The sequence below is a fragment of the Bos javanicus genome, chromosome 19, assembly GCF_032452875.1.
Source record: "Bos javanicus breed banteng chromosome 19, ARS-OSU_banteng_1.0, whole genome shotgun sequence".
NCBI lineage: Eukaryota > Metazoa > Chordata > Mammalia > Artiodactyla > Bovidae > Bos > Bos javanicus.
Genome location: NC_083886.1, coordinates 9,115,004 through 9,142,103, shown reverse-complemented (window position 1 = coordinate 9,142,103; position 27,100 = coordinate 9,115,004). Strand labels below are relative to the sequence as shown.

The window sequence follows — 27,100 nt, the reverse complement described above, 5'->3', positions numbered from 1 at the left end:
AGACTGACGTTCGTATGTATCCCTTGATTCCTGAACTTCGGAATCCAGGGTATGGGAGAAACTAACGTTGATTTAGAGCATTCAAGCATTCACCACAAACCGGTGGACACTGCCCCAGTCCTGCCCGGTGTCACCACCTACCTGGCAATACAACTGAATCTTCAAAAAGCCAACAGTCAATCATCTGTCAAAGGGGTTGCTTCAAGATGATGGGGAATAAGGATGGACCAGTGAATTCCAAGAGCAAGAACCCACGGCGGTATTTCATTTGCTGTGAATTCCACGATGGCGGATGAGGCGTTCTGGAAGCCCACAGATGGCAGTTTTGGCAGAAGCTTTGTAGGCAGTGAAATCTACATCCAGAATAAGTGGCAGTTCCAGTAGGAGCTGCCTCTTCCATCATGAAAGTGGTTCAGGGTAATCAACCTGATGCCAGGTGGCTGGCTGAGTCCTTGTAACAATGGTGTTACGTTAGGGGCTCGGTGCCGCCTCTGCTGCTGGCAGATTGGGCGCTCAGCAGTAGGTGTAGCCAGGTCAGTCTTGATGGACACACGCTCCTGGTACTGAGCCCATACATAGCCCCCATCATAGCCAGGGCCACTTCGTTCACGAGCTCACAGGAGTTGCTGGGGTGGGGGGTGCTGTCTGATGTCTACCAAATGGGTCATCCCAACCACTCGATTATGAAGCCCTTCCTCTACCCTGTGATGAGCATGCCATGGAACTGAAATATCTTCCTGCTCTGCCATTCAGAGGGCTCTATCCTCAGACCTCTTCTTCAGACCTTTCCATTTTTTCATTGTGCTCCTTCCAGTTCCACTCTCCAACCAAACCATGATTTGGTGCAGACCCTTCCTTCCAGCCACTTCTCCCTGCAGGCAAAATGAACCAAGTTCCCCAAGTTCTGCCCACAAGGAGGACTCCCCTTCACCACCATCTGGGCTGTCCCGGAGAGGAGCTTCAGTGCAAAGCCGCTCACGTTCAGGTGATGCACGGCAATCACGCAGAACCATCTGAAAACCAACCTGAGACTCTTCTTCCTGAGTCCACTCACAGAAAATCCCCATGAAACCATGGGCACAGCTTGAGAGAGGATATAATATAGCAGCAACAGAGGCCTTAGGCAAGTCTGGGAATTGGTTATAGGATATCAGGGCAAGAGACTAACCTCCTCAGGTGGCGATAGAAGGGCTTCCAGGGGCAAAAAAGCTTTGCAGTCCCAGCTTCATTGGACTCTGCCACACATATGACATATTCTAATGCTCAAACTTGCATTCCTTTCCCCAACATACCCTAACTTCTAACAAAAAAGACCCTGTGTGAAAAAAAAAAAAAAGACCCTGTGTGGTTGGGAATTCAACTTGTCCACTTCAGTGTCTCAAGGGCTCATAAGACTCAGTAACTAGTTATACTCATAGTGAAATTTTTTCCCAGCAGAAGCGACAGGAGACTGCCATTCACTGGTGGAGTCTAGAGGGACCCAGTACAAGACTCTCAGTTCTTCCTGGTCCACACAGGAGTAGACACACAGGAGTTGCTCTCTCCCCAACAGCAAACCAACTCATGGGGGAAAGTGTGGAGCACCGCCCAAGAAGTCTGTTTTAGCATCAGGTCAGAAGGGGCTGGTCACCTTAGGCGTAACCCATTGTAACTCTTTCCCCACACTCAGCAGGATAAGACTCTGTGTTGGGTTTTCAAAATCTTAGCCCCACAACTATCAGAGTGGTATTTGTTTCAAGGCTATCATTGAAGCCTTTGTAGATCATAAGCCATGAATTACACTTAAAAGTCCCGAACTCAGCATTTTAAAAATGTTACAATTTTTTGACCTGACCAGTATACTTTTGGGGAATTTTTGTAATAAAATGATAAGGATGTGTGTAAAAATGTAACTATCAGGAAATATCACCAGAGCACCGTTTATAAAAGCAACAAACTAGAAACTGCTTATGGGAAACAACTGAGTATTTAGTAGGTAAATTATGGTACAGCTATAAAATTGGATGCTCAGCACACATTAAAATGTTACAGGAGAACAATTTATTGACACGAAAAGGTGTTCAGGACATACTGATGTGTGAACAAAATGGACCATGACATAACACAGCAATGATTGCGTTTTTGTAAAAAAATATGTATGTATATATAGCAAAAAAAGGGTTGTAGGGAGAACACTTAACTGGTAATAGTGCTTTTCCCTGGGAAAGGAGCATACAGATATTTATTTGGTTCTTTGTTTGCATCTCCAGTTTTCTCTGTAAGTCACACAATTTGCTTTTATAATAAGAAAACATTAAGCTATTTCAATTCTTCATTTTGATTAAAACAAATCCATTTTTTAAAAAAAGTCTTTCCAAGCAGAAATGATTTGCAAGTTGCTACAGAGGCAATGATTCTGTTCTCTGCCAAAGCTGACGGGAACTTGCACAATCAGCCCAAGTCGGCCGCTCCCCGGGAGTCAGACTCGAGGGGAGAAGGGTGGTTCCTACAGCACCAGACTGCTCCCAGGGGCTCCCGTGCCCTGAGGCCAAGCAGTTCACCTGCAGCCAGCCCAGGCCATCCTATTCTTGCTGAGTCACCAGCCTCATCATTTTCAGGGCCATGTCCGGTTGGTCGGAAGGAACCTGGAAGCAAGGAGGATCTGCGTTAGCGTTCCCGGCTCTCTGCCTGGGCCTGGGGTCAGGACTGGCTCCGAGACCCTGCTCCCGGGAAGGGGACCAGTTTTGTGATAACACCCTTGGAGGACAGCCGTGCCTGGGTGCCATCCTCAAGAGAGCACCCCTTCTGTGAAATGACCCCTGTGCTAGACACACGCTTTCCCGAGCTCCCATGATGCTGGGCTGCAGGGGTCCAGAGGACTCAACATTCAGGAAGGAAACGTGCCTCCTTTTCCGTAACTTCCAGAGCCACTGCTGCTAACATGCACTCCCTGCCTTGCATCCTGCACTGCGCTCAGCCTTACAGATGACTGAGCTCTAATATCACTCCCTCAAAACGTCAGGGAGGACTTCCCTGGTAGTCCAGTGGTTAAAAATCCTCCTGCCAAAGCAGGGAACATGGCTTCGATTCCTGGTCTGGGAAGATGCCACATGCTGCAGGGCAACTCAGCCCTTGTAGCCCAGGCTACTGAGCTGGTGCTCTGGAGCCCACGACCTGCAAGGACTGAAGCCTGTGTGCCTAGAGCCCCTGCTCTGCCATGAGAGAATCCACTGTTTTTCTCTTGTGAACCGCAACTAGAGAAAAACCTAGCGCAGTCAAAAAATCAGATAAATAAATAAAACAGTATAGCCGTTAAAAGAAAAATTTAAAAAAAAGCAAAAAATGTTAGGGAAAGACAATTCCTTCCTCTCTCCTATTCAGGACAAACTGTCCAGAGGAAAGCAACATTCAACTCATTTAACCTGAAGAGCAGAGGGTAGAGACCCCAGCATTAAATCTCTCAGCAGACGAACTACTCCAGTGAAGCAAACACACCGATCCCCAGGCACCTATGAGACCAGCGCGTGTGGCTCCCTCCACCCCCAGAGCCGTGAATCTGGGACAGACGCTGACTCTCACCATGTGTCCAGCTCTGAGAATCCAGTAGAAAGCCAGGTTCTTGTAGGACTTGACAAAGGCAGATGTTTCTGAAGATCTGGGGTCACTGTGCAGGGGCTTCCACTTCAGCTGCCTGAATTTGGGCAATTCTTTCCATTTCAGTTTTCGCATCCAGTTCTCCTGACCTGGCAAGAGGGACAAAGCATGGCCCAGCATGAAGAGCTGAGAAGAGCGGAAACCGGAATCTGGGTCCTATAACTTGGCACTGGATTTGAAAGCGGGGAGGCACACAAAATGCACTTGGGATCCTTCTAAAATGCAAATTCCAATGGAGTACATCGGGCGGGACCTGAGACTCTGCATTTGTAGCACTGGGTGCCCCAGCCACAGCCAGGCTGCCCAGGACAAACCTAACAGCTGTGCTTTTTGCCCATGACCCTCCCGTGGCTCCCCTGCTCCGAAGGAAGGAGCCTTGGGACGTCTGGGGGCAGGCAGGGCTGCCAGGAGGACAGAGAAGCCCCAGGTAGGCAGACGGTGGACCACGTGGGGAGTACATGGAAGAAATGCAGAACCGTTTCAAAATGTCCTCAGTGATCTCGGCTCACAAGTCGCAGAAATATTCAGTGCTGCTCACACTCGCCAGATCACATGCCTCAGTCTGAGCCTCTCCCTGGCCCTCCTGAAACCAGGAGGTGGGCACAGGGTGGCAGGCAGCGTGGCAGGGACCCCACAAAGACCACGTCCCCTGGGTCCTCAGCTGGATAGGGTCAGCAGCCTTCCCCTTGCAGTGTTACCTTCTCCTTGACACAAAAAGAGAGGCTTTCCCTTAGCTAACTGGTGTCTTTGTCCAATGGTCAAGGAAACATCTTCTTTCTAAATTCTGAGGTGGGGGTGCGAATTAACCTTTTCTTTAATCATACCTCTAAAGGTCAACTTTCAGAAAAACTCAACATTCAGAAAACTAAGATCATGGATGGTATCTGATCTCATCGCTTCATAGCAAATAAATGGGGCAACAAGGGAAACAGTGACAGACTATTTTCTTGGGCTCCAAAATCACTGCAGATGGTGACTGCAGGCATGAAATTAAAAAAGACACTTGTTCTTTGGGAGAAAAGCTATGACTAACCTAGACAGCATATTAAAAAGCAGAGACATTACTTTGCTGTCAAAGGTCCATCTGGTTGAAGTTATGGTTTTTCCAGTAGTCATGTATGGATGTGAGAGCTGGACGATAAAGAAAGCTGAGCGCCAAAGAATTGACACTTTTGAACTGTGGTGTTGAAGAAGACTCTTGAGAGTCCCTTAGACTGCAAGGAGATCCAACCAGTCCATCCTAAAGGAAATCAGTCCTGAATATTCATTGGAAGGACTGATGCTAAAGCTGAAACTCCTATACTTTGGCCAACTGATGAGAAGAACTGACTCATTGGAAAAGACCCTGATGCTGGGAAAGATTGAAGGCGGGAGAAGGGGACGACAGAGGATGAGATGGTTGGACGGCATCACTGACTCAATGGATATGAGTTTGAGCAAGCTCTGGGAGTTGGTGATGGACAAGGAGGCCTGGCGTGCTGCAGTTCATGGGGTCGTGAAGAGTCAGATACGACTGAGCGACTGAACTGACTGACTGAAGACCTCAAAAGAAGGACAGGCCGGACTTCTCTGAGGGGGTCACCACCTCGGGCAGCCCTGCCCTCTTCAAAGAGCCAAGGTCAGAGGTGGATGCAGGTAATGGAAAATGGCCCTCCTCCTGCCACATCAATGTCACTCCCCTCCCCCGAGCAAGGGGCCAGCTCCATCCACGACACCGCCTCCTCGCTCCCCTCGGACCGGTTCCTACCCATGGTATCCACGATGAGGTCAAGCTGTCCATTATACACAGTCACGTTGACCCCGGCTTCCAGCAGCTCGTCCACAATGCTGATGACCGGCTTCATGAAGTCCCCCTCCATGTTCAGGAAGACGATGGGGGCCTGGCCTGTACAAGCAGAAGGAGAAAGAGAGAGCGGCTTGGAACCTGCCTGAACAAGAGGCACTCTTCAGTCCAGAGCCTCCAGGACCCCAAGAGTGACCGCCACACACCATGTGAGGAAGACTGAACACACCACTGCTTCCCCAACAGAACCCGCCGGCCCAGAACCTGCTGGCCCGGAAATCCGTGCCCCAGGCTGGCCGTGCAGAAGGCGAGCACTAACAGCGCACACGCTCTGTTCACTCAGGTGCTCGTGACGAGAGCAGATGCTGTGTGTCATGAGGGTTGGAAACCGAGAGAAGGCCAGTGTCCAAGGAAACAGGACTGATCTCCTTTAGCATGGACTGGTTGGATCTCCTTACAGTCCAAGGGACTCTCAAGAGTCTTCTCCAACACCACGGCTTTGGGGTCAGCTGAGTTTTCCTCCTTTACTGAGTAACACCAAGGCTAAGGTTTCTGATTTTTGCTTTCCTCCAGGGCCAGGTTAAGTAGGGCTAACTGAAATCATCAACAAACCGGCCCTGAACATAGCTGGAGCTTGTCCCTGGTACAGCCGCATGGATGACCAGCCCCGGGCAACAGGGGAGGCGGTCTGCACAGCATTCTTGTCGGATCCCTGACCACGTTGAAAAACAAGGGCAACAGCCACCACTGAATTTTATCTGCCAGTCACTGTGCTAAGTACGTCCTGTGTCAGCAACATCCCAGGGCCTCCTTCCTTCATCAACTCTGTGCAAGGAACAAGAGGCTCAGAGAGGCTGAGAAACATGCCCTGGGCAACACAGTGAGTGGCGAGCTGGGATAGGAACACACAGCCGGCAGACTACAGACTGGGCTCAGGACACCGAGGGTGCCCAGAAAGGAGTCTCCTTTCCAGACCCTACACAGGCACACCCAGAGCCAGGGGGAGTTTGTCCTTAGCAGTTTTCATCTGCAAAAGTCCCTGTAACGAGAGAAGCTGGGACCAGACGACACAGCCATGAGGGTAAGAGGAGGGGGCTGAGCTGACAAGGTGTGTTCTCGTGAGCCTGGCCTGCACCTGGCCTCCCGGGGATACTCACATCTGCTCTTCCTCAGCGCCACAGCCCCCCACAGCTGTCTGCATCCCTCACGGCTCTGAAACTGCATTCTTTTATTTGAGCGAACCTTCCCTTCATTTCTAAAGAACTCCAGGGGGTGACGGGGACTTGAAGACACCAGGTCTAGGACGAGTGCTCTGCTGACCTCTCTGAGGGTTGGGAGGCTGGTCCAGTCCCAGTCTCTCTGCAGCTGTCAAGGTTCCACCCCATGGAACATAGCTTTGGGGCTCTTGGACATGAAAAAAACCCAACTCAGCTTGGAGGGTTCCCCCTCCAGGAGCATGGGAGTCCCGCTTGCTCATGGCTTCCCCGTAAGATTGAGCAGGAACTTACGCTAGATTATTTCTCCCTCATCCTGGTCCCTGAGGACCCCCATATTTCCCCCTATGACCTTCAGACCAGAAGGCAACAGATGACAAACCTCATCATCCACATCAGGATACCTGCAGAGGCCGACCTGCTCAAACCCTGCCGAAAAATGATTTTTTTTTTTTTCCAATACACTCATAACCAACCGTGGCCTTGGGCATGGCTTTTTAAAATCTCAAGTTTTTATTACGGAAAAGTTCACACTGACATAAAAGTAACGAGGAGATGGTGATGATGATTCTCATGGACCCACTCCTGGCTTCAACAGTGATCAACTTACAACCCACCGCTTCATTTCTTTCCCCGCCCACTTCCCTCACCAATCCTTTATTCTGAGCCAGTTTTGGCATGCCACTCACTGTCTCTGTATGTCTGCCCATCTATCAAATGTGAACGGTAATAATATTCTACCTGCAACTGAACACACTCAGCACCACCACTAACACCCATTCTACAAATTAAGGCTTTGAATCGTCACCTCTTTCACCCCCGGCTCTACAAACAACACTTCATGAAGTCACACAAGTTACCTCCCCAGATGCAGTCTTCAGGAATAATTCTGAGCTTCTTCCTGATGGGACCGTTCATGAGCTGACTTAAGGGATCCTGCTGGAGCTGTCTCACGTGGCGTTGGAAAAGATGAACTAAAACAAACTGGTACACGGTGAGTCAAAGGACTGGAAACAAGACCAAGAGGCCCTCCCTCTTTTCTAAGCTGCCAGGGATGCTGTGAGAGGGAGGCTTGCACCTGGAAGATGAAAAGTGGTCCCCTGATTCCCCCAGATGGGGGGAAAGTCAGGAACGTCTTCCAAGTGGAGAGGCTTTATTGGCTTTGACTGGTGCATTTTATGTCCTTTGGGGCCAGTAAGGTTCTCCAGCACGGCCTAAGGAAATCAGCTGAGTGGAACCTAGAGGCCTCTGGCAGCTTCTGTATAAAGGGAGGCTATCAGGCATTCAGCACCCGCAGTGAAAACAACTCAATCCAGCCTTTAGGAGGCTTAACATTGTAATTCAACGTGTAGAAGCTGGTTTCCAAATTTCAAAAACATCGTGTTAAGTGCAAGACTACCTCATGCATGATCCCATCTATGTGAAATGTCCTGAAAAGGCAAATCTAGAGAGACAGAAAGCAGGTTAGTGGTTGCCTGAGGCTGGAAGTGGGAAAAGAAATTGACTGCAGACAGACATGTGGGATCTCTCTGGGGTGATGGAAATGTTCTAAAACAGGACTGTGGTGATGAAATGTTCTAAATGCACTAAAACCCACTGAATTACACAACATGGGTGAATGTTATGATATGTAAACTATATGTCAATAAAACTTTTCAAAAAATTGGTAGACGCAGGGAAGCTGAGACATGGTCTTCCAATGTCAAGGTCCACTCACCAAGGTGTTTTTGGGTGAATTCTAGATTCGACACCACTCTGGACACAGACGAGCTCTTAGTTAAGATGTTATAAAAGTTCACCCCATCTGTGTTCTGAAATACACAAGAAATGAATTCTGTTATTTCTTTTCTTTGTTTATCCATTACCAGAGCTGCAAAACAGTAAGGTACCTGGCTCCCCATCTTGTCCAAGGACAGCTTTAATTTTGTACATTTGCTCAGACCAGAAAGAAATAAGCTCTGGAGGCCCAGAGACGAGCAGTGCCAACCCGGTCTCCTGGGGGTAGCTCATCCAAGGATGGCTCCAATGCCACAGGAGAAAACCAAGAGCCTGTGTGTTAATTTCCAGGAAGAATCTGCAGAGGGTCCTACACACTCAAGTCCTCAACCTGTGGATTCTTCCTCCTGGCTCACTGCGGCCAGAATACTGGCTGGCAAGGACCCAAACACTCACCTTGGCGGGACATATTCTTTCTTATAGAATCCATATTTTCAGCTGAGGGACAGGCAAGTCTTGCAGGCTGGGTGGCTTTCTGACCTTGTTGCTGCTCAGACTGGTCAGATATATTGTTTAGCTTGACATCATTTCCAGACTTGTGGGCAGTCTCCGGATAGACCCCAGCCCTGACAATACCAACCAAGGTCCCTTCACCCCCAGGGAAAAGCCAAGTAGGCTGGCCCAAACGCATCCCCTCTTACCTGTTCAATGACCATTTCTGCTTTCTCCCAGAGCCTGGTGGCCTCTTGGTAGAGTTCCTTGCTCAGGGCATCCAGGACTTCCTCTGCAACATTAGACACCTCTGCCAAACCCTGGTCATCTAGAAGAGACTGGAATGCAAACAAGAACACTCTGACTTGGCAAGAGACAGAACTCTGTTATCACTCAGAGTAGGGATGGGTAACAGAAAGAGTGGGCGGCAGAAGCAAGGGGGACGTTCATAGAAAAGCACAGCATAACAAGCGCTGTGTTTACTGATGAGGGAAATGCCAGAAAATAGCAACCAAGTCTAGGTGATGGCTATATGGGTGTTCACCATGATCGTTCAACCTTTCTGCCTATCTGGAAATGTCTATAATAAAAATCTGGGGAGATTTTAAAATGTGCATGTCTAGTACCTGGAGCAATGGGATAACTGTGTTGATGTTTCTTTAAATTTGTCCCCAAGGCCAGCTGTTGCTTAGGGTTTTCAACTTGATATGGATTATTAAATAGGTCCCTAAGGGGCAGTGTCAACCGCACAGACAAACCCAACTAGCTTGGTCCCTCCTGCAGACACAGCCAGAGGAAGTCAGCTGGGCTGTCAGGCTGAGAGTTTGGGCTCGTCTACTTACCACACTGTACAGGTACGGTCCCCAGGAGAGCACCGAATCTAAAGGACACCATGTAGGGACAGAGTGAGTTTTCTGTGATTGTCCTTCCCTCAAAACACCTAACCAGCTTTCCTCCCAAAGCAGAGAGAGACAGAAGCAAGAAACACAGTGGCTTTGGGTGTGAAGGCTCCTTAACCCACCAGGGCTCATGTCTTGGTGGCTGGGAGGTGGGGTGAGGGTGTGGAACCTTTCTGTTGAGTCAGGGCTAAAGGGCCACATTAATCTGGCCTGATATCAGCCCAGCCAGTGAGTCAGCGCCAGGGACGGCTCCACGGACAGGCCGTGCGTGTGCAGCGGCAGCGCTTATCTGCACGCTTCTCGACTGTGAGGGTATAAGGTATTTCCCCGCCCTCTGCTCCGCTCTGCTCTGCACCCTGCCCGCTCCTCCAATTTGAGGACATAAGTTTCCACCAAGGAGCTAATTAAGGACGAATATTGATTGCATCAAGTTTCTGGGGCTATACTGCCAATCAATTCATTTCAATTCCAAAAGTACACTGAGAATGTAAAGGCGTGAGAACTGGAGTAAAGCCAATAATGAGTTTTATGAGACAAATGTGAGTAAGACAACACCCAACTTCACAGAGAACAGTTGGGCTTGGTTTGGACAAGTTCACAGTTACCGTAACTAAGGCTAGTCCATTGATAGAAGTGCTAAGAAGGTAGCAAGCACAACTTTTTTTTTTTGCTTATGTGGTTTTCTTTTGTTTTCTGTAATTTTTCTTAAATTGAAGTACAGTTGACTTATATCAATGGAGAAGGAAATGGCAACCCACTCCAGTATTCTTGCCTGGAGAATTCCATGGACAGAGAAGCCCGGCGGTCTACAGTCCATGGGGTCACAAAGAGCTGGACACGACTGAGTGACTCACACACACTTTGACTTCCATCAAGGACCATAACTTATAGAGCACATTTGAATACATGGCACTCATGCTCAGTAACTCAGTCATGTCTGACTCTTTGTGACCCCATGGACTGCAGCCCACCAGGCTCCTTTGTGCATGGGATTTTCCAGGCAAGAATACTGGAGCAGGTTGCCACTTCCTACTCCAATCATTAGGGTAGGGTAACAAAATAGCTTCTCCAAAAGGAGAAAAGAGTAAATGAAAACACAGCCCTTATTTATTCAATGTCTCTCTTTTATATCCCTGATAGCCACCATACTGGAGATGTTGAGCAACAGGAACATTTTTAACTTACAAGAGGGCATTAAGATGACGCAATGGCTAATGCACCATTCCTTTGCTACAAAGCCTTCAACAATTCCCCCAAAGCCCAACCATCTCAAAGTCTGTTTCAAATAACCTCACTTCTGCAGGATGCTACCCTAGGTATTAACACAGAAATATGATTTGTTGGCTAAATACCTTTGGGGTTATGCAAAAGACAACACTTTTTTTTTTTAACTGCAGGACTTAACAGAGCCTTTAATGTGCCTGTGAACCTTGAGGAGGTGCGGCCAGTATTTGGCACTTGCAAAACTTATTTGGCCATGGAGCCCTTTGCATAGCATTTCACTGGGCTGGTATTCTTCAGGACACACCGAGAAATGCAGACACACCAGGTCCTTCAGAAACTAGCTGTCATTCTTCTCTCCAGCTAAACCATCAAGCCTGGGCCTCGGTTTCTTATAAAGAATCAACTGCAGTCCTCCAAGGCATCCCATTTCCTGCTTTATCTAGACCAGGGATTGGTAAACCTTTTCTGTAAAGGGACAAACAGTAAATGTGTTTGGCTTTGCAGGTCAGCTGGTCTCTGTTGCAACTACTCAACTCTGTTATTGCAGGCTCCAAACAGATGACCTGTATTCTACAAATGAATGGGCACGCTACTGTCCCAGCAAAAAGCTTATTTACTAAAGCAGGGTGGCGGGACAGACTTGACTTAGAAGCCATAGTTTGAGCCTGGATGTGTACCTCTGAGGTCCAACAGAACTTTCTGCAGTGACGGAAACGTTCTGTATCTGTGTGGTCCACAACACGTCCACAGCCACCTGTGGCTACCGGATACTTTGACATGATAGTAGTGCAGACAAAAGATTTGATTTTTATTGTATTTTATAATATAAATTTAAATAGTCATATGTGGCTCAGTTCAGTGCAGTTGCTCAGTCGTGTCTGACTCTGCGATTCCCTGGCCTGCAGCACGCCAGGCCTCCCTGTCCATCACCAACTCCCAGAGCTTGCTCAAACTCATGTCCATCGAGTCAATGATGTCATCCAACCATCTCATCCTCGGTTGTCCCGTTCTCCTCCCGCCTTGAATCATTCCCTGCATCAGGGTCTTTTCAAATGAGTCAGTTCTTCTCATCAGGTGGCCAAAGTATTGGAGGTTCAGCTTCAGCATCAGTCCTTCCAATGAATATTCAGGACTGATTTCCTTTAGGATGGACTGGTTGGATCTCCTTGCAGTCGAAGGGATTCTCAAGAGTCTTCTCCAACACCACAGTTCAAAACATCAGTTCTTCAGTGCTCAGCTTTCTTTATAGTCCAACTCTCACATCCATACATGACTACTGGATAAACCACAGCTTTGACTAGATGGACCTTTGATAGCAAAGTAATGTCTCTGCTTTTTAATATGCTGTCTAGGTTGGTCATAGCTTTTCTTCCAAGGAGCAAGCGTCTTTTAATTTCATGGCTGCAGTCACCATCTGCAGTGATTTTGGAGGCCAAAAAAAATAGTTTCTCACTGTTTCCATTGTTTCCCTATCTATTTGCCATGAAGTGATGGGACCAGATGCCATGATCTTAACTTTCTGAATGTTGAGTTTTAAGCCAACTTTTTCACTTTCCTCTTTCACTTTCATCAAGAGGCTCTTCTTCAGTTTCTGCCATAAGGGTGGTGTCATCTGCCTATCTGAGGTTATGGATATTTCTCCCGGCAATCTTGATTCCAGCTTGTGCTTCATCCAGCCCGGCATTTCGCATGATGTACTCTGCATGTAAGTTAAATAATAAGCAGGGTGACAATATACAGGCTTGACATACTCCTTTCCCAATTTGGAACCAGTCTGTTGTTCCATATCAAGTTCTAACTGTTGCTTCTTGACCTGCATATGGATTTCTCAGGAGGCAGGTAAGGTGGACTGGTATTCCCATCTCTTTAAGAATTTTCCACAGTTTGCTGTGATCCACACAGTCAAAGGCTTCGGCATAGTCAATAAAGCAGAAGTAGATGTTATTCTGGAACTCTCTTGCTTTTTTGATGATCCAACGGATGCTTGCAATTGCAATTTGATCTCTGGTTCCTCTGCCCTTTCTAAATTCAGCCTGAAGATCTGGAATTTTATGGTTCATGTGCTGTTGAAGCCTGGATTGGAGAATTTTGAACATTACTTTACTAGCGTGTGAGATGAGTGCAATTGTGCGGTAGTTTGAACATTTTTTGGCATTGCCTTTCTTTGGGATTGGAATGAAAACGGACCTTTTCCAGTCCTGTGGCCACTGCTGAGTATTCCAAATATGTTGGCATATTGAGTGCAGCACTTTAACAGCATCATCTTTTAGGATTTGAAATAGTTCAACTGGAATTCCATTCCCTCCACTGTTTGTAGTGATGCTTCCTAAGGCCCATTTGACTTCACATTCCAGGATGTCTGGCTCTAGGTGAGCGATCACACAATCGTCATTATCTGGGGCATGAATATCTTTTTTGTATAGTTCTGTGTATTCTTGCCACCTCTTAATATCTTCTGCTTCTGTTAGGTCCATACTGTTTCTGTCTTTTATTGTGCCCATCTTTGCATGAAAAGTTCTCTTGGTATCTCTAGTTTTCTTGAAGAGCTCTCTAGTCTTTCCCATTCTATTGTTTTCCTCTATTTCTTTGCACTGATCACTGAGGAAGGCTTTCTTATCTCTCCTTGCTTTCTTTGGAACTCTGCATTCAGATGGGTATATCTGTCCTCTTCTCCTTTGCCTTTAGCTTCTCTTCTTTTCTCAGCTATTTATAAGGCCTCCTCGGACATTTTGCCTTTTCGCATTTCTTTTTCTTGGAGGTGGTCTTGATCCCTGTCGCCTGTACGATGTCACAAACCTCTGTCCATAGTTCTTCAGGCACTCTGTCCATCAGATCTAATCCCTTGAATCTATTTGTCACTTCTACTGTATCATCATAAGGGATTTGGTTTAGGTCATACCTGAATGGTCTAGTGGTTTTGCCTATTTTCAATTTAAGTCTGAATTTTGCAACAAGGAGTTCATGATCTGAGCCCCAATCAGCTCCCGGGGCTTATTTTTGCTGACTGTATAGAGCTTCGCCATCTTTGGCTGCAAAGAATATAATCAATCTGATTTCAGTACTGTGGCTGTGGTTACCACATTGAACTGCGCAGATCTTCTAGAAGGCATGAAGCAGGTCTATGTATCTTTCCTAGCACTGGGCACAACACGTGCTCCCTAGCAAGCAATTAATAATCGCACATGGAAGTGAACAGTAATCCTCCTCCAAAAAGGGAGTACTTCTGGGGTGGAAGAGCGATCCGTACGGTGCACCTGGACACAGGGGTTCAGGGCTGGGCAGACAGACTCTTAAGGGCGGGTGGGTCATGCGAGCTGAATTCGGGAGGTTTTGGACCAAAGAGCACGTGCAAAGGAGGAGGCTGACCTACTGGTCTCAAGGAGGAACGCACGGTGACGGCTAAGTGCTTGCTGCCTTCATGTGCATCCTGGGTTTAGCTGTGTGACTTTAGGAAAACTGCTTAACCTGAGTCTCAGTTTCATCACCTCCAAACCTGGGATAATAACATCAACCATCCCATGGAGATGTCGTTAAGCTTCAGCAAAGTTAACACATATAAAGTGTTTAGTATTGTTAATGCAGTTGTGATGAGACCCTTGAAGGGCGTGGGAGGCCAGTTCTGTCACTCTGAGCGAGACAGTTGGCAGGATGCCCGCTGACCCCTTAGGTCTCGGGTCAAGGCTAGTGCAACGTCACAGTGTCCTAGGAGGTTCATCCAGAAAGGACACACAAAGGGCAGTGCTTTTCACCATGGGGACTGAGGATGTCCCTGCCAGCCCAGTTGCTCCCAGTGCAGGAGGCCCAGGTTTGATGCCTGGTCAGGGAACTAAGACCCTGCACATCGTGCAGCTCAGCCCCGCCAACACACCCTTCCCCAACCCCCACCCCTGCCCCCTGCCAAAAAAAGAAATCCGAAAATGTCCTACTTACCGATGGGAGAGATCCAAGCGTCACCCAGAGCAACCCCGGCAAAGTTGCACTGGATGGTCTTTTGCTGAACAGCCTGAAAGAGAAGCCAAGAAACATCCTTGTCAAGAAGACCGAGGGGCCTCCCTCCCTTCCTCAACAGGAGGGAGTCAGGCCTTAACACACGGCCTTTGCTGAGCACAGAACACTTCTGCCCACCCGGGATGCTCTGGGTACCCAAAGACCTCAGACATCCACTAGAGGACAAGGGTAACTGTCCTGCCACCCACCATCTGCAAAATGAATGCGAACTGTGAAGTTCTCCCAAGGGTGTTGGCAGGATTTGTGTGGGCTCTGGTGTAGCCCCTGTCTTCTTTAGAAGGGACACATGGAATATACAGAGTATAACCTTTACAAATTGTAAATCATTATATTGTACATGAGAGTCTTCCCTATGGCTCAAATGGTAAAGAATCTACATGCAATGCAGGAGACCTGGCTTCGATCCCTGGGTCGGGAAGATCCTTTGCAGAATGGAATGGCAATCCACTTCAGTATTCCTGCCTGGAGAATCCCATGGACAGAGGAGCCTGGGGGGCTACAGTCTGTGGGATCACAAAGAGTCAGACACGACTGAGCGACTAACACTACCACTACTAAATTGTACGTAGGGAACATATAATATTGAACATCAATTATACTTCAATGAAAAAAAAGGTCATACAAGTTCACTGTAAAATATTTACTCACTGAAGGAGACAGGAGAAAAATGTGAAAAAAACTTTACCTCTGCCCCACCTACATCCTCACACCCATGAGTTAACCACAGTTAACATGGTATATATTATTCTAACTTCTTCCTTTGGTTTATAAGCATATATATATTCGTATGTGTATATATACACAGATCTACCCATTCTTTCTGATGGCTGCAAACTGTCCATCATGGAAAGATCCACGTATTTCACTTAAGTAATCCTCTATAGATAATAATGCTCAAAATTCTCCAACCCAGGCTTCAACAGTAGGTGAACCAAGAACTTCCAGATGCTCAAGTTGGATTTAGAAAAGGCAAAGGAACCAGAGATCAAATTGCCAACATCCATTGGATTACTGAAAAAGCAAGAGAGTTGCAGAAAAACATCTACTTCTGCTTTATTGACTATGCCAAAGCCTTTGACTGTGTGGATCACAATAAACTGCGGAAAATTCTTCAAGAGATGGGAATACCAGACCACTTTACCTGCCTCCTGAGAAATCTGTATGCAGGTCAAGAAGCAACAGTTAGAACTGGACATGGAACAACAGACTGGCTCCAAATTGGGAAAGGAGTATGTCAAGGCTGTATACTGTCACCCTGCTTATTTAACTTATATGCAGAGTACATCATGAGAAATGTAGGACTGGATGAAGCCCAAGCTTATCAATAATCTCAGATATGACACCACCCTTATGGCAGAAAGGGAAGAAGAAGTAAAGAGCCTCTTGAAGGTGAAAGAGGAGAGTGAAAAAGCTGGCTTAAAACTCAACATTCAGAAAACTAAGATCATGGCACCTGGTCTCATCACTTCATGGCAAATAGATAGAGAAACAATGGAAACAGTGAGAGACTTTATTTTTTTGGCCTCCAAAATCACTGCAGATGGTGACTGCAGCCATGAAATTAAAAGACGCTTGCTCCTTAGAAGAAAAGTTATGACCAACCTAGACAGCATATTAAAAAGCAGAGACATTATTTTGCTGTCAAAGGTACATCTAGTCCAAGTTTTGGTTTTTCCTGTGGTCATGTATGGATGTGAGCATTGGACTATAAAGAGCTGAGAGCTGAAGAACTGATGTTTTGAACTGTGGTGTTGGAGAAGACTCTTGAGAGTCCCTTGGACTGCAAGGAGATCCAACCAGTCCATCCTAAAGGAAATCAGTCCTGAATATTCATTGGAAGGACTGATGCTGAAGCTGAAACTTCAATACTTTGGCCAACTGATGAGAAGAACTGACTCATTTGAAAAGACCCTGATGCTGGGAATGATTGAAGGCAGGAGGAGAAGGGGACGACAGAGGATGAGATGGTTGGATGGCATCACCAACTCAATGGACGTGAGTTTGAGCAAGGTCCGAGAGTTGGGGATGGACAGGGAAGCCTGGCATGCTGCAGTCCATGGGGTCGCAAAGAGTCAGACAGGACTGAGTGACTGAACTGAACTGAACTGAACTGAACAGATAGTCACTGAGCTTGTTTTCCTTTTATGGACACTGTAAGTGATGATGAACTAAACATCCTCTCACACACATGCATGTATAAGTATTCCCACAGGACAGACTCTTAGATGTGAAATTATTGGTTCAAAAGGCACATACATTTTATAAGCAGACAGATATAGCCAAACTGCGTTTAAAAAATGATTTACCAATTTTCCTTCCTAACAAAGGTGCCTGAGCACACTTACTTCCCTGTTATTCAGTCGCCTAGTCACGTCCAACTCTTTGCGACCCCATGAACTGAGGCACGCCAGGACTCCCTGTCCTTCCCTATCTTCAGAAGTTTGCCCAAGGTCCTGTCCATTGTTTTGGTGATGCCATCCAACCATCTCATCCTCTGTCATCCCCTTCTCCTTCTGCCCTCAATCCTTCCCAGCATCACAGATTTCCGAGTCAGCTGTTTGCATCAGATACTGGAGTTCCAGCTTCAGCACCAGTCCTTCCAGCAAGTATTCAGGGTTGATTTCCCTTAAGATTGACTGCTTCGATCTCCTTGCTGTCCAAGGGACTCTCAGGAGTCTTCTCACAGTTTGAAAGCATCAGTTTTTCGGCCCTCCGCCTTCTTTTCAGTCCAGCTCTCACATCCACACATGACTACTGGGAAGACCATCGCCTGGACTATTTGGACCTTTGGTGGCAGAGTAACGTCTCTGCTTTTCAACACACTGCCTAGGTTTGTCATAGCTTTCCTGCCAAGAAACAAACTTCTTACTAAAACTGGGGGTTACCAATTTTCTAAAATATTTGCAAATCCCACAGCTTTGATTTACTAATAAAAGTTGAACACCATTCACATGTCCACAGGCTGTTTGCATTTCTTCAATAAATTATTTCCCCATATCTTTTGGCAAATTTATATTATGATATTATCCTTTTTTAAGTGGATTTATTGATACGAAGACTTTTTCTATTATATATTTGTGAGTCTGTATACGTATCTTTTAAAATTATTTATAGAACTCTAAGAAGTTTTAAATTTCTAGATATAAATTATGTCAAAATTATTCTTTTTGGCTTTTCATCTTATGAAAGAAAGCTTTCCTACCCAAGATTATACATCTTTTCTTCTATATTTTCAAGTACTCTTATAGTTCTGATTTTTACATTAAAATTTTGAATCTATCAAGAACTGCTGTTCTGGACTTCTCTCGTGGTCCAGTGGTTAAGACTCCCCTGCCTATGCAGGGGACACGGGTTCCATCCCTGGCCTGGGAAGATTCCGCATGCCTCGGGGCAACTAAGCCCATGAACCACAACTACTGAGCCCTGCAGCTCAGGAGCCACAACTCCTGAAGCCCACACACCCTCGACCCATGCTCCACAACAGGAGAAGCCAGCACAATGAGAAGCCTGTGCACTGCAACGAAGAGCAGCGTCTGCTCACCGCAACTAGAGAAAGCCCATGTGCGGCCACAGAGACTCAGCGCAGTCAAAGCAAAACACCGATGTTTCACGAAAGCAAGGCAGGAATCTAACTTTACTAACTTCCAAAGTAATAGCCATTTGTCTCCAAACCATTTGCTGAACCTTCTGTCTTTCCCTGTGGTATGAAATACCACCCTATCATTTATATATGATCTTATGTAAGTATGATATATATGTATCATATACATACAGTCACATGCACATACACACATATATACAAGTACAGACAAAATATGCTTCCAGACTCTCTAACCTGCTACATTTATCTGCATTTGTTGCTATGCCAGCACCACACTGCTTCACTCAGCGGAATAGCTTGTTTAATATTGGAACTATGCCAACTTCACTATTCTTTTTGAAACTTTTTATGGTCATTCAGATCAGATCAGTCGCTCAGTCATGTCCGACTCTTTGCGACCCCATGAATCGCAGCACGCCAGGCCTCCCTGTCCATCACCAACTCCCGGAGTTCACTGAGACTCATGTCCATGGAGTCAGTGATGCCATCCAGCCATCTCATCCTCTACAGACTTTCTCTTACTTTCCATGTACAAGGTCCTATTCAAAGTATATTTAATTATCAGGTGAGTACAACAAGTAACATAATCAGTTTCGGTCTGGAACCAAACAACAAAGTCATCTTCCCTGTTACCTTATAAAGTTCTAGAGCGATGCCAGCAGCCATCTTTCCTCCATAAGACTCTGAGAAAATGTAGAATGGAATCCTCTAGGAAGAAAAAGAATTTATAAAGAATTAAATATCCTGAATGCCTTTTAATTCACATGAATCCATTTCAAATTTCTACTGCATGTAATGGCCAGGCAAAACAAATCTGCTTCTGTTGATGTTTCCTCCATATCTGATTTTTATGTGTCAGGAGAATACTGGGTGCAGAGTCATTCTTTCAAGCTAAAACCATCTTTAGAGACGACAGAAACCCACAACCTGATCCCTGGGTACAAAAAGGTTTTCTCTGGAATGAGCTGGGCGTGTAACTCTTTGCGGGTGTTTGCACCTGATGGATTCAGTGCTATGACTGCAAGCCCCTCGCTGAGCTGTTTCTGAGGCCCCACTTACCTCGAATTCTTTGTGGAAATCAAAGAAGCTCTTCAGGAGAAATATCATGTCTGATACCACGGTGGCCAGGTCTCTGGCGTATGCATCAGTCTTGTTCACATAACTGAATCCGGCGCCCACGGGGTTATCCACAAACAGGAGGCTGGCCGACTGGAGCTACACGCCACCCCAGGAAAGTCAGATGTTGCAATCAGCCAGCCAGTCCCCAACCATCTTTTGATCATCTTTTGTGAGCTCAACAAAAGCCACACATGTGAGGATATCAGTGTGGTTATGGTCTGTTATTAAAATGGGTTTTAAAAAAAATCTGGACTAGGGACACGGACTAGTACAGCAAAGAAAAGGAGACCCAAGAAGGAAAAAGTCACGTATGCGTGGGGACTGAGGCATCCAGGCTGTCACTCTGACGCAATACAAACATCCTGGACGTAACATGCTAGCACAGGGAGAATCCTGCGGTGTCGGTCTGAGCAACAGCTCGAGGCAGGAGGAGGTCTGGACCACACATGTGTTTTCTTTAAGATGGATCCAGTTTCCACATTGGCTGGCTTTGCTAAACACTACAAAAACAGAATTTATTCTACTACCTTTCCCACAAAAGTTTAGACTTTTATATCCTGAAGGATCCCTAGTAATAACACAGTCCAGCCATGTCCTTTACTGTTTAGGAAATCAAAGCCCAGAAAAGGCCCAGGACCTGTCCAGGGTCACAAAGTTGGATAGGTAATGGCAGCATCAGGACCAAGGCCAGCATCTCCTCACTTCCTGTTCCAGCTCTCTGCCCCAGTCACGTGACTCTCTTTGTCATGGGAGGCTTGGGGACAAGCCAGAGGGGGCACTCTGCTACTGCAAATGGAAGTGATATTTCACCTGGAAGCATGTGTAAGAATGTTTCAGGCTGAGGGAAGAGCCTGTGCAAAGACCCTGAGTCTAAAGTAAATCCACTTGAAGACCAGTGTGGAGACAGAGGTGTTCCTGCAGTGCGTCTCAGGTAAACATGGTGAGCTGGGTGTGACTGGGTGGCCCCAGGAATGAAGTCGAGGCCCAGGAATCGCCCTTGCAAAGGCCTGAAGGAAGAGGGCACTGGAGAGGAGCTGGGAGGTGTGACTGGGGGCAGCAGGAGCCAATTTCTGTGTCGGAAACTGGATCTGATCTTCTGGGAACCTGAAAGATGGTAAACTAAGGAGGGACTGGCATTGGAGAGTTTCATTTGTGTGGCATGTAGATTACAGGGTGGGAATGGGGGAGACCTTTGAACGCACCCCTGAAAGGCAGTGAAAGAGGGGTGGATGAAAAATATTAACAACCTTGGGTATTAAACACAGAGCTACAAATGGACCCAGAAATTCCCCGCTAAACTGAAACTGCAACCAGTATCTGTACGCTAATGTTGCCTGCATTACTCATGACAGCCAAAAGGTGGAAATAACCTAAGGGTCCATAAGCAGATGGGGGAGGGGCAGAGGCACAGAGCAGAGGGTGGCCACGAGCCCAGAGCAAAGCCCCCACCCGCCGAGCCCCTCAGCATCCGGCAGCCTGGGGGCAGAGGTCGAGCGTGGGGACAGCGGGACGGACCCCAGACTGGAGGGAGAAGAACAAGGGAGCCGGGGGGGCAGGGTCTGGTCAGAGAGGGGCGGGTGAGGAGGTGAAGCTGAGAATGAAGGCGCAGCGCAGAGTCAGAGAACCAGAGAGGCATCACAAGGGCAGAAGACAAGGGGTCGGAGGTCTGGAGGAAGACAAGCACTGAGATAGGAGAGGAGGAGAAGAAAGAAAGGACTGGAGGTCGTGGCCAGGGGGTGGGACTCTGGTGTCTGAGACTGTAGCAAGGTCTAGCGCCTGGGTAATGCCAAGGTCCAGGTGTCTGCGAGAGCAGACGGAGCTTTCTGCAGGGGAGTGGAGAGAAAGGTCACGGAGTTGGGAAGGTGACCGGTGTAGGACAAGCTGCCTTCAGAAATGGAAGCAGCTGGTGGAGAGGAGGCCTGTGGACAAGCACCCAAGGCCCCCCCTGCATACAGAGGAAGAGGGAGGGGGCGGGGTGGGGCCCCTCAACCTGGGGATGGGATGGGATCAGGTGGGGCTCAGTCTGCGAGAGGCCACGTGACACTGAGAGTTTGGGGCCTTCCTCACTGTACCCAAGTGGTCTTTCGTGGCTGGAGATTCCTATCAAGCGGCCCGATTTCCTCAAAGTTTCCAAAGCCAGTGCTGGAACCACCTGGACCACCCTGTGGAAGAAAGAAAGAACCAAAAATAAACTCGGAGAAAATGTCTGTTAAACCTTCATCATTACAGCAATGACCACACTCACTGTAAATGATTTATGACCCAGCGACGGCTGCGTCAACCTTACACACAGGACATAGCTGGTCCACTGAGCAAGGGATGCTGAAAGCTCAGCTTCTCTGTGCACGGGTGCTGAATCACATCTCAGAGACAGAGTTGTGGGTGAAGTAGAACAGGGCAGCTTTATCACTTCACCAGGTAATGGGGGACACAGCAGGCTAATGCCCTCAAAACCAAGCATCCCAACTTGGGGAAGACAGTGACAAGTTTTATATTAACCGAAATTGTTCAAAGAGGGTGGGTGTGATCAGCTCATGGACACTCTTCTCATGGGTTGGTGGTAAGGTAAGGAGTTAACCTCATCAACCTTCAGGTCCAACTGGTCTGGAGTCTACATGCTGGAGGGCGGCATACTATCATTAATCATCACCTTCTCCTACCTGGAGGGTGTTTCAGTATAAGCAAAATAGCTTAATCTCTGATGACGCCTTCATGGATCACAGCCTTGTCGTGGCAAAGGGGCCTGTGTAACTCAATGAAGCTATGAGCCATGCCAGGCAGGGCCAAGTCAGGTGGTTCACAGTGAAGAGTTCTGATGAAATGCGGTTCATGGGAGGAGGAAATGGCAAACCATTTCAGTATTCTTGCTGAGAAACTTATGGATAGTATGAAAAGGCAAAAATATATGACACTGGAAGATGATCCTGCCAGGTCAGAAGGTGTCCAATATGCTACCGGGGAAAAGTGGAAAGCAATTACTAATAGCTCCAGAAAGAATGAAGAGACTGGGCCAAAGTGGAAATGACACTCAGCTGTGGATGTGCCTGCTGGTGAAAATAAAGTCTGATGCTGTAAAGAATATTGCATATGAACCTGGAGTGTTAGGTCCATGAATCAAGGCAAATTAGAAGTGGTCAAATAGGAGATGGCAAGAGTGAACATGGACATCTTAGGAATCAGTAAACCAAAATGAATGGGAATGGGTGAATTTGATTCAGAAGACCATTATATCTACGATGGTGGGCAAGAATCCCTTAGAAAGAATGGAGCAGCTCTCATAGTCAACAGAAGAGTCCAAAATGGGGTAATTAGATGCAATCTCAAAAAAGGAAGGAGCCTATTATACAGAGTGAAGTAAGCCAGAAAGAAAAACACCAATACAGTATACTAATGCATATATATGGAATTTAGAAAGATGGTAACAATAACCCTGTATACGAGACAGCAAAAGAGACACTGATGTATAGAACAGTCTTATGGACTCTGTGGGAGAGGGAGAGGGTGGGAAGATTTGGGAGAATGGCATTGAAACATGTATAATATCATGTATGAAACAAGTCGCCAGCCCAGGTTCGATGCACGATACTGGATGCTTGGGGCTGGTGCACTGGAACGACCCAGAGAGATGGTATGGGGAGGGAGGAGGGAGAAGGGTTCAGGATGGGGAACACATGTATACCTGTGGTGGATTCATTTCGATATTTGGCAAAACCAATACAATAAAGTTTAAAAATAAAAAAAATTAAAAAAAAAAAAAAAGGAATCCTGGAGAGGAGGAGCCAAGATGGCGGAGGAGTAGGACAGGGAGAACACTTTCTCCCCCACAAATTCATCAAAAGAGCATTTAAACGTCGAGTAAATTCCACAAAACAACTTCTGAATGCCGGCAGAGGACATCAGGCACCCAGAAAAGCAATCCAACTCTTCGAAAGGAGGTAGGAAAAAATATAAAAGACAAAAAAAGAGACAAAAGAGGGAGGGACGGAGTTCCGTCCCGGGAAGGGAGTCTTAAAAGAGAGAAGTTTCCAAACACCAGGAAACCTTCTCACTGCCGAATCTGTGCCGAGCTTTGGAAGCACAGAGGGCAACATAACAGGAAGAAAAAATAAATAAACAATTAAAACTCGAAGATTGCGAGTCCTACGGTAACTCCCCCAGCGGAGAAGCATGGTAGACGCCTGCACGCGCCATTAGCAAGTGGGGGCTGGGCAGGGAGGCGCAGCGCGGGCTGCATCGCTTAGAGTAAGAATCTGGCCTGAATACCCTGAGCACTATCTGAGCGAAATAATCTGGGCTAGCAAACCAGACTGTGGGATATCTACCACGCGAAAAGCCAGCCCCAACTTAAGACACTGCCAGTCCCGCGCACGGAACAAAGAATTGAACAGAGATAGCCGGCTGCAGACCTTCCCCCTCCGGTGACAGGCAGCCAGAGCCGGAAGGGGGCAATCGCAGCCCCAGAGAGACATTATCTATAAAACTGTAAGCAGGCTTCTTTGCTAACTAAAACTTCTTGGGGGTCTGGACGATTAACATCTGCATGAGAAGGTGCGCCAGTTTTACGCCCAGATAACCGAGTGGCGGGGCGGCGATAAGTCGCAGCATTGGCGCTCGCCAAACACCTCATCACTTGAGCTGCTCGGACCTGGGAAGAGCACAAAACTCAGGCCCAACTGAGTCTGCGCCTCTGAGGACTCCCGAGTGCCTGAACCTGAGCGGCTTGGACCAGGGAGGTACATGCAACCCAGGGCCAGCCTCGGATTGTTCCCGGAGGAACAACCTAGAGCCCGAGCAGTGTGGGCAGGGAGGCTACACGCGCCGTGAGCGGGGGCAGACCCAGTGTGGCTGAGGCACTGCGAGCGCACGCCAGTGTTATTTGTTTGCAGCATCCCTCCCTCCCTCCCCACAGCGCAACTGAACAAAGAGAAGAAACACAGCTCCACCCATCAGAACACCGACACAAGCTTCCCTAACCAGGAAACCTTGACAAGCCACCTGTACAAACCCACACACAGCGAGGAAAAGCCACAATAAAGAGAACTCCACAAACTGCCAGAATACAGAAAGGACACCCCAAACTCAGCAATTTAAACAAGATGAAGAGACAGAGGAATAGCCAGCAGATAAAGGAACAGGATAAATGCCCACCAAACCAAACAAAAGAGGAAGAGATAGGGAATCTACCTGATAAAGAATTTCGAATAATGATAGTGAAATTGATCCAAAATCTTGAAATTAAAGTGGAATCACAGATAAATAGCTTGGAGACAAGGATTGAGAAGATGCAAGAAAGGTTTAACAAGGACCTAGAAGAAATAAAAAAGAGTCAATATATAATGAATAATGCAATAAATGAAATTAAAAACACTCTGGAGGCAACAAATAGTAGAATAACAGAGGCAGAAGATAGGATTAGTGAATTAGAAGATAGAATGGTAGAAATAAATGAATCAGAGAGAATAAAAGAAAAACGAATTAAAAGAAATGAGGACAATCTCAGAGACCTCCAGGACAATATTAAACGCTACAACATTCGAATCATAGGGGTTCCAGAAGAAGAAGACAAAAAGAAAGACCATGAGAAAATACTTGAGGAGATAATAGTTGAAAACTTCCCTAAACTGGGGAAGGAAATAATCACCCAAGTCCAAGAAACCCAGAGAATCCCAAACAGGATAAACCCAAGGCGAAACACCCCAAGACACATATTAATCAAATTAACAAAGATCAAACACAAAGAACAAATATTAAAAGCAGCAAGGGAAAAACAACAAATAACACACAAGGGAAATCCCATAAGGATAACAGCTGATCTTTCAATAGAAACTCTTCAAGCCAGGAGGGAATGGCAAGACATACTTAAAATGATGAAAGAAAATAACCTACAGCCCAGATTATTGTACCCAGCAAGGATTTCATTCAAGTATGAAGGAGAAATCAAAAGCTTCTCAGACAAGCAAAAGCTGAGAGAATTCTGCACCACCAAACCAGCTCTCCAACAAATACTAAAGGATATTCTCTAGACAGGAAACACAAAAATGGTGTATAAATTCGAACCCCAAACAATAAAGTAAATGGCAACGGGATCATACTTATCAGTAATTACCTTAAACGTAAATGGGTTGAATGCCCCAACCAAAAGACAAAGACTGGCTGAATGGATACAAAAACAAGACCCCTACATATGTTGTCTACAGGAGACCCACCTCAAAACAGGGGACACATACAGACTGAAAGTGAAGGGCTGGAAAAAGATTTTCCATGCAAATAGGGACCAAAAGAAAGCAGGAGTAGCAATACTCATATCAGATAAAATAGACTTTAAAACAAAGGCTGTGAAAAGAGACAAAGAAGGTCACTACATAATGATCAAAGGATCAATCCAAGAAGAAGATATAACAATTATAAATATATATGCACCCAACACGGGAGCACCGCAGTATGTAAGACAAATGCTAACAAGTATGAAAGGAGAAATTAACAATAACACAATAATAGTGGGAGACTTTAATACCCCACTCACACCTATGGATAGATCAACTAAACAGAAAATTAACAAGGAAACACAAACTTTAAACGATACAATAGACCAGTTAGACCTAATTGATATCTATAGGATATTTCATCCCAAAACAATGAATTTCACCTTTTTCTCAAGCGCACATGGAACCTTCTCCAGGATAGATCACATCCTGGGCCATAAAGCTAGCCTTGGTAAATTCAGAAAAATAGAAATCATTCCAAGCATCTTTTCTGACCACAATGCAGTAAGATTAGATCTCAATTACAGGAGAAAAACTATTAAAAATTCCAACATATGGAGGCTGAACAACACGCTGCTGAATAACCAACAAATCACAGAAGAAATCAAAAAAGAAATCAAAATTTGCATAGAAACGAATGAAAATGAAAACACAACAACCCAAAACCTGTGGGACACAGTAAAAGCAGTCCTAAGGGGAAAGTTCATAGCAATACAGGCACACCTCAAGAAACAAGAAAAAAGTCAAATAAATAACCTAACTCTACACCTAAAGCAACTAGAAAAGGAAGAAATGAAGAACCCCAGGGTTAGTAGAAGGAAAGAAATCTTAAAAATTAGAGCAGAAATAAATGCAAAAGAAACAAAAGAGACCATAGCAAAAATCAACAAAGCCAAAAGCTGGTTCTTTGAAAGGATAAATAAAATTGACAAACCATTAGCCAGACTCATCAAGAAACAAAGGGAGAAAAATCAAATCAATAAAATTAGAAACGAAAATGGAGAGATCACAACAGACAACACAGAAATACAAAGGATCATAAGAGACTATTATCAACAATTATATGCCAATAAAATGGACAACGAGGAAGAAATGGACAAATTCTTAGAAAAGTACAACTTTCCAAAACTCGACCAGGAAGAAATAGA

At 46.3% G+C, this 27,100-nt stretch overlaps 1 protein-coding gene across 1 annotated transcript in view; it reads right to left on the bottom strand.

Moving 5' to 3' along the window:
* Positions 1–2,017: 2,017 nt before the first annotated feature.
* The window catches only part of SCPEP1 (serine carboxypeptidase 1), a 40,348-nt gene continuing 15,265 nt past the window's right edge, over positions 2,018–27,100 (bottom strand). The window contains exons 3-13 of the mRNA XM_061390038.1: positions 21,762–21,851; positions 19,630–19,785; positions 19,204–19,278; positions 14,892–14,964; positions 9,681–9,718; positions 9,048–9,176; positions 8,348–8,441; positions 7,491–7,604; positions 5,381–5,518; positions 3,559–3,722; positions 2,018–2,624 (exon numbers count right to left, since the gene is read on the bottom strand). Of these exons, the coding sequence (XP_061246022.1) occupies positions 2,562–2,624; positions 3,559–3,722; positions 5,381–5,518; positions 7,491–7,604; positions 8,348–8,441; positions 9,048–9,176; positions 9,681–9,718; positions 14,892–14,964; positions 19,204–19,278; positions 19,630–19,785; positions 21,762–21,851 (1,134 nt within the window). The 3' untranslated portion in view covers positions 2,018–2,561. The remainder of the gene's footprint in view (positions 2,625–3,558; positions 3,723–5,380; positions 5,519–7,490; positions 7,605–8,347; positions 8,442–9,047; positions 9,177–9,680; positions 9,719–14,891; positions 14,965–19,203; positions 19,279–19,629; positions 19,786–21,761; positions 21,852–27,100) is intronic.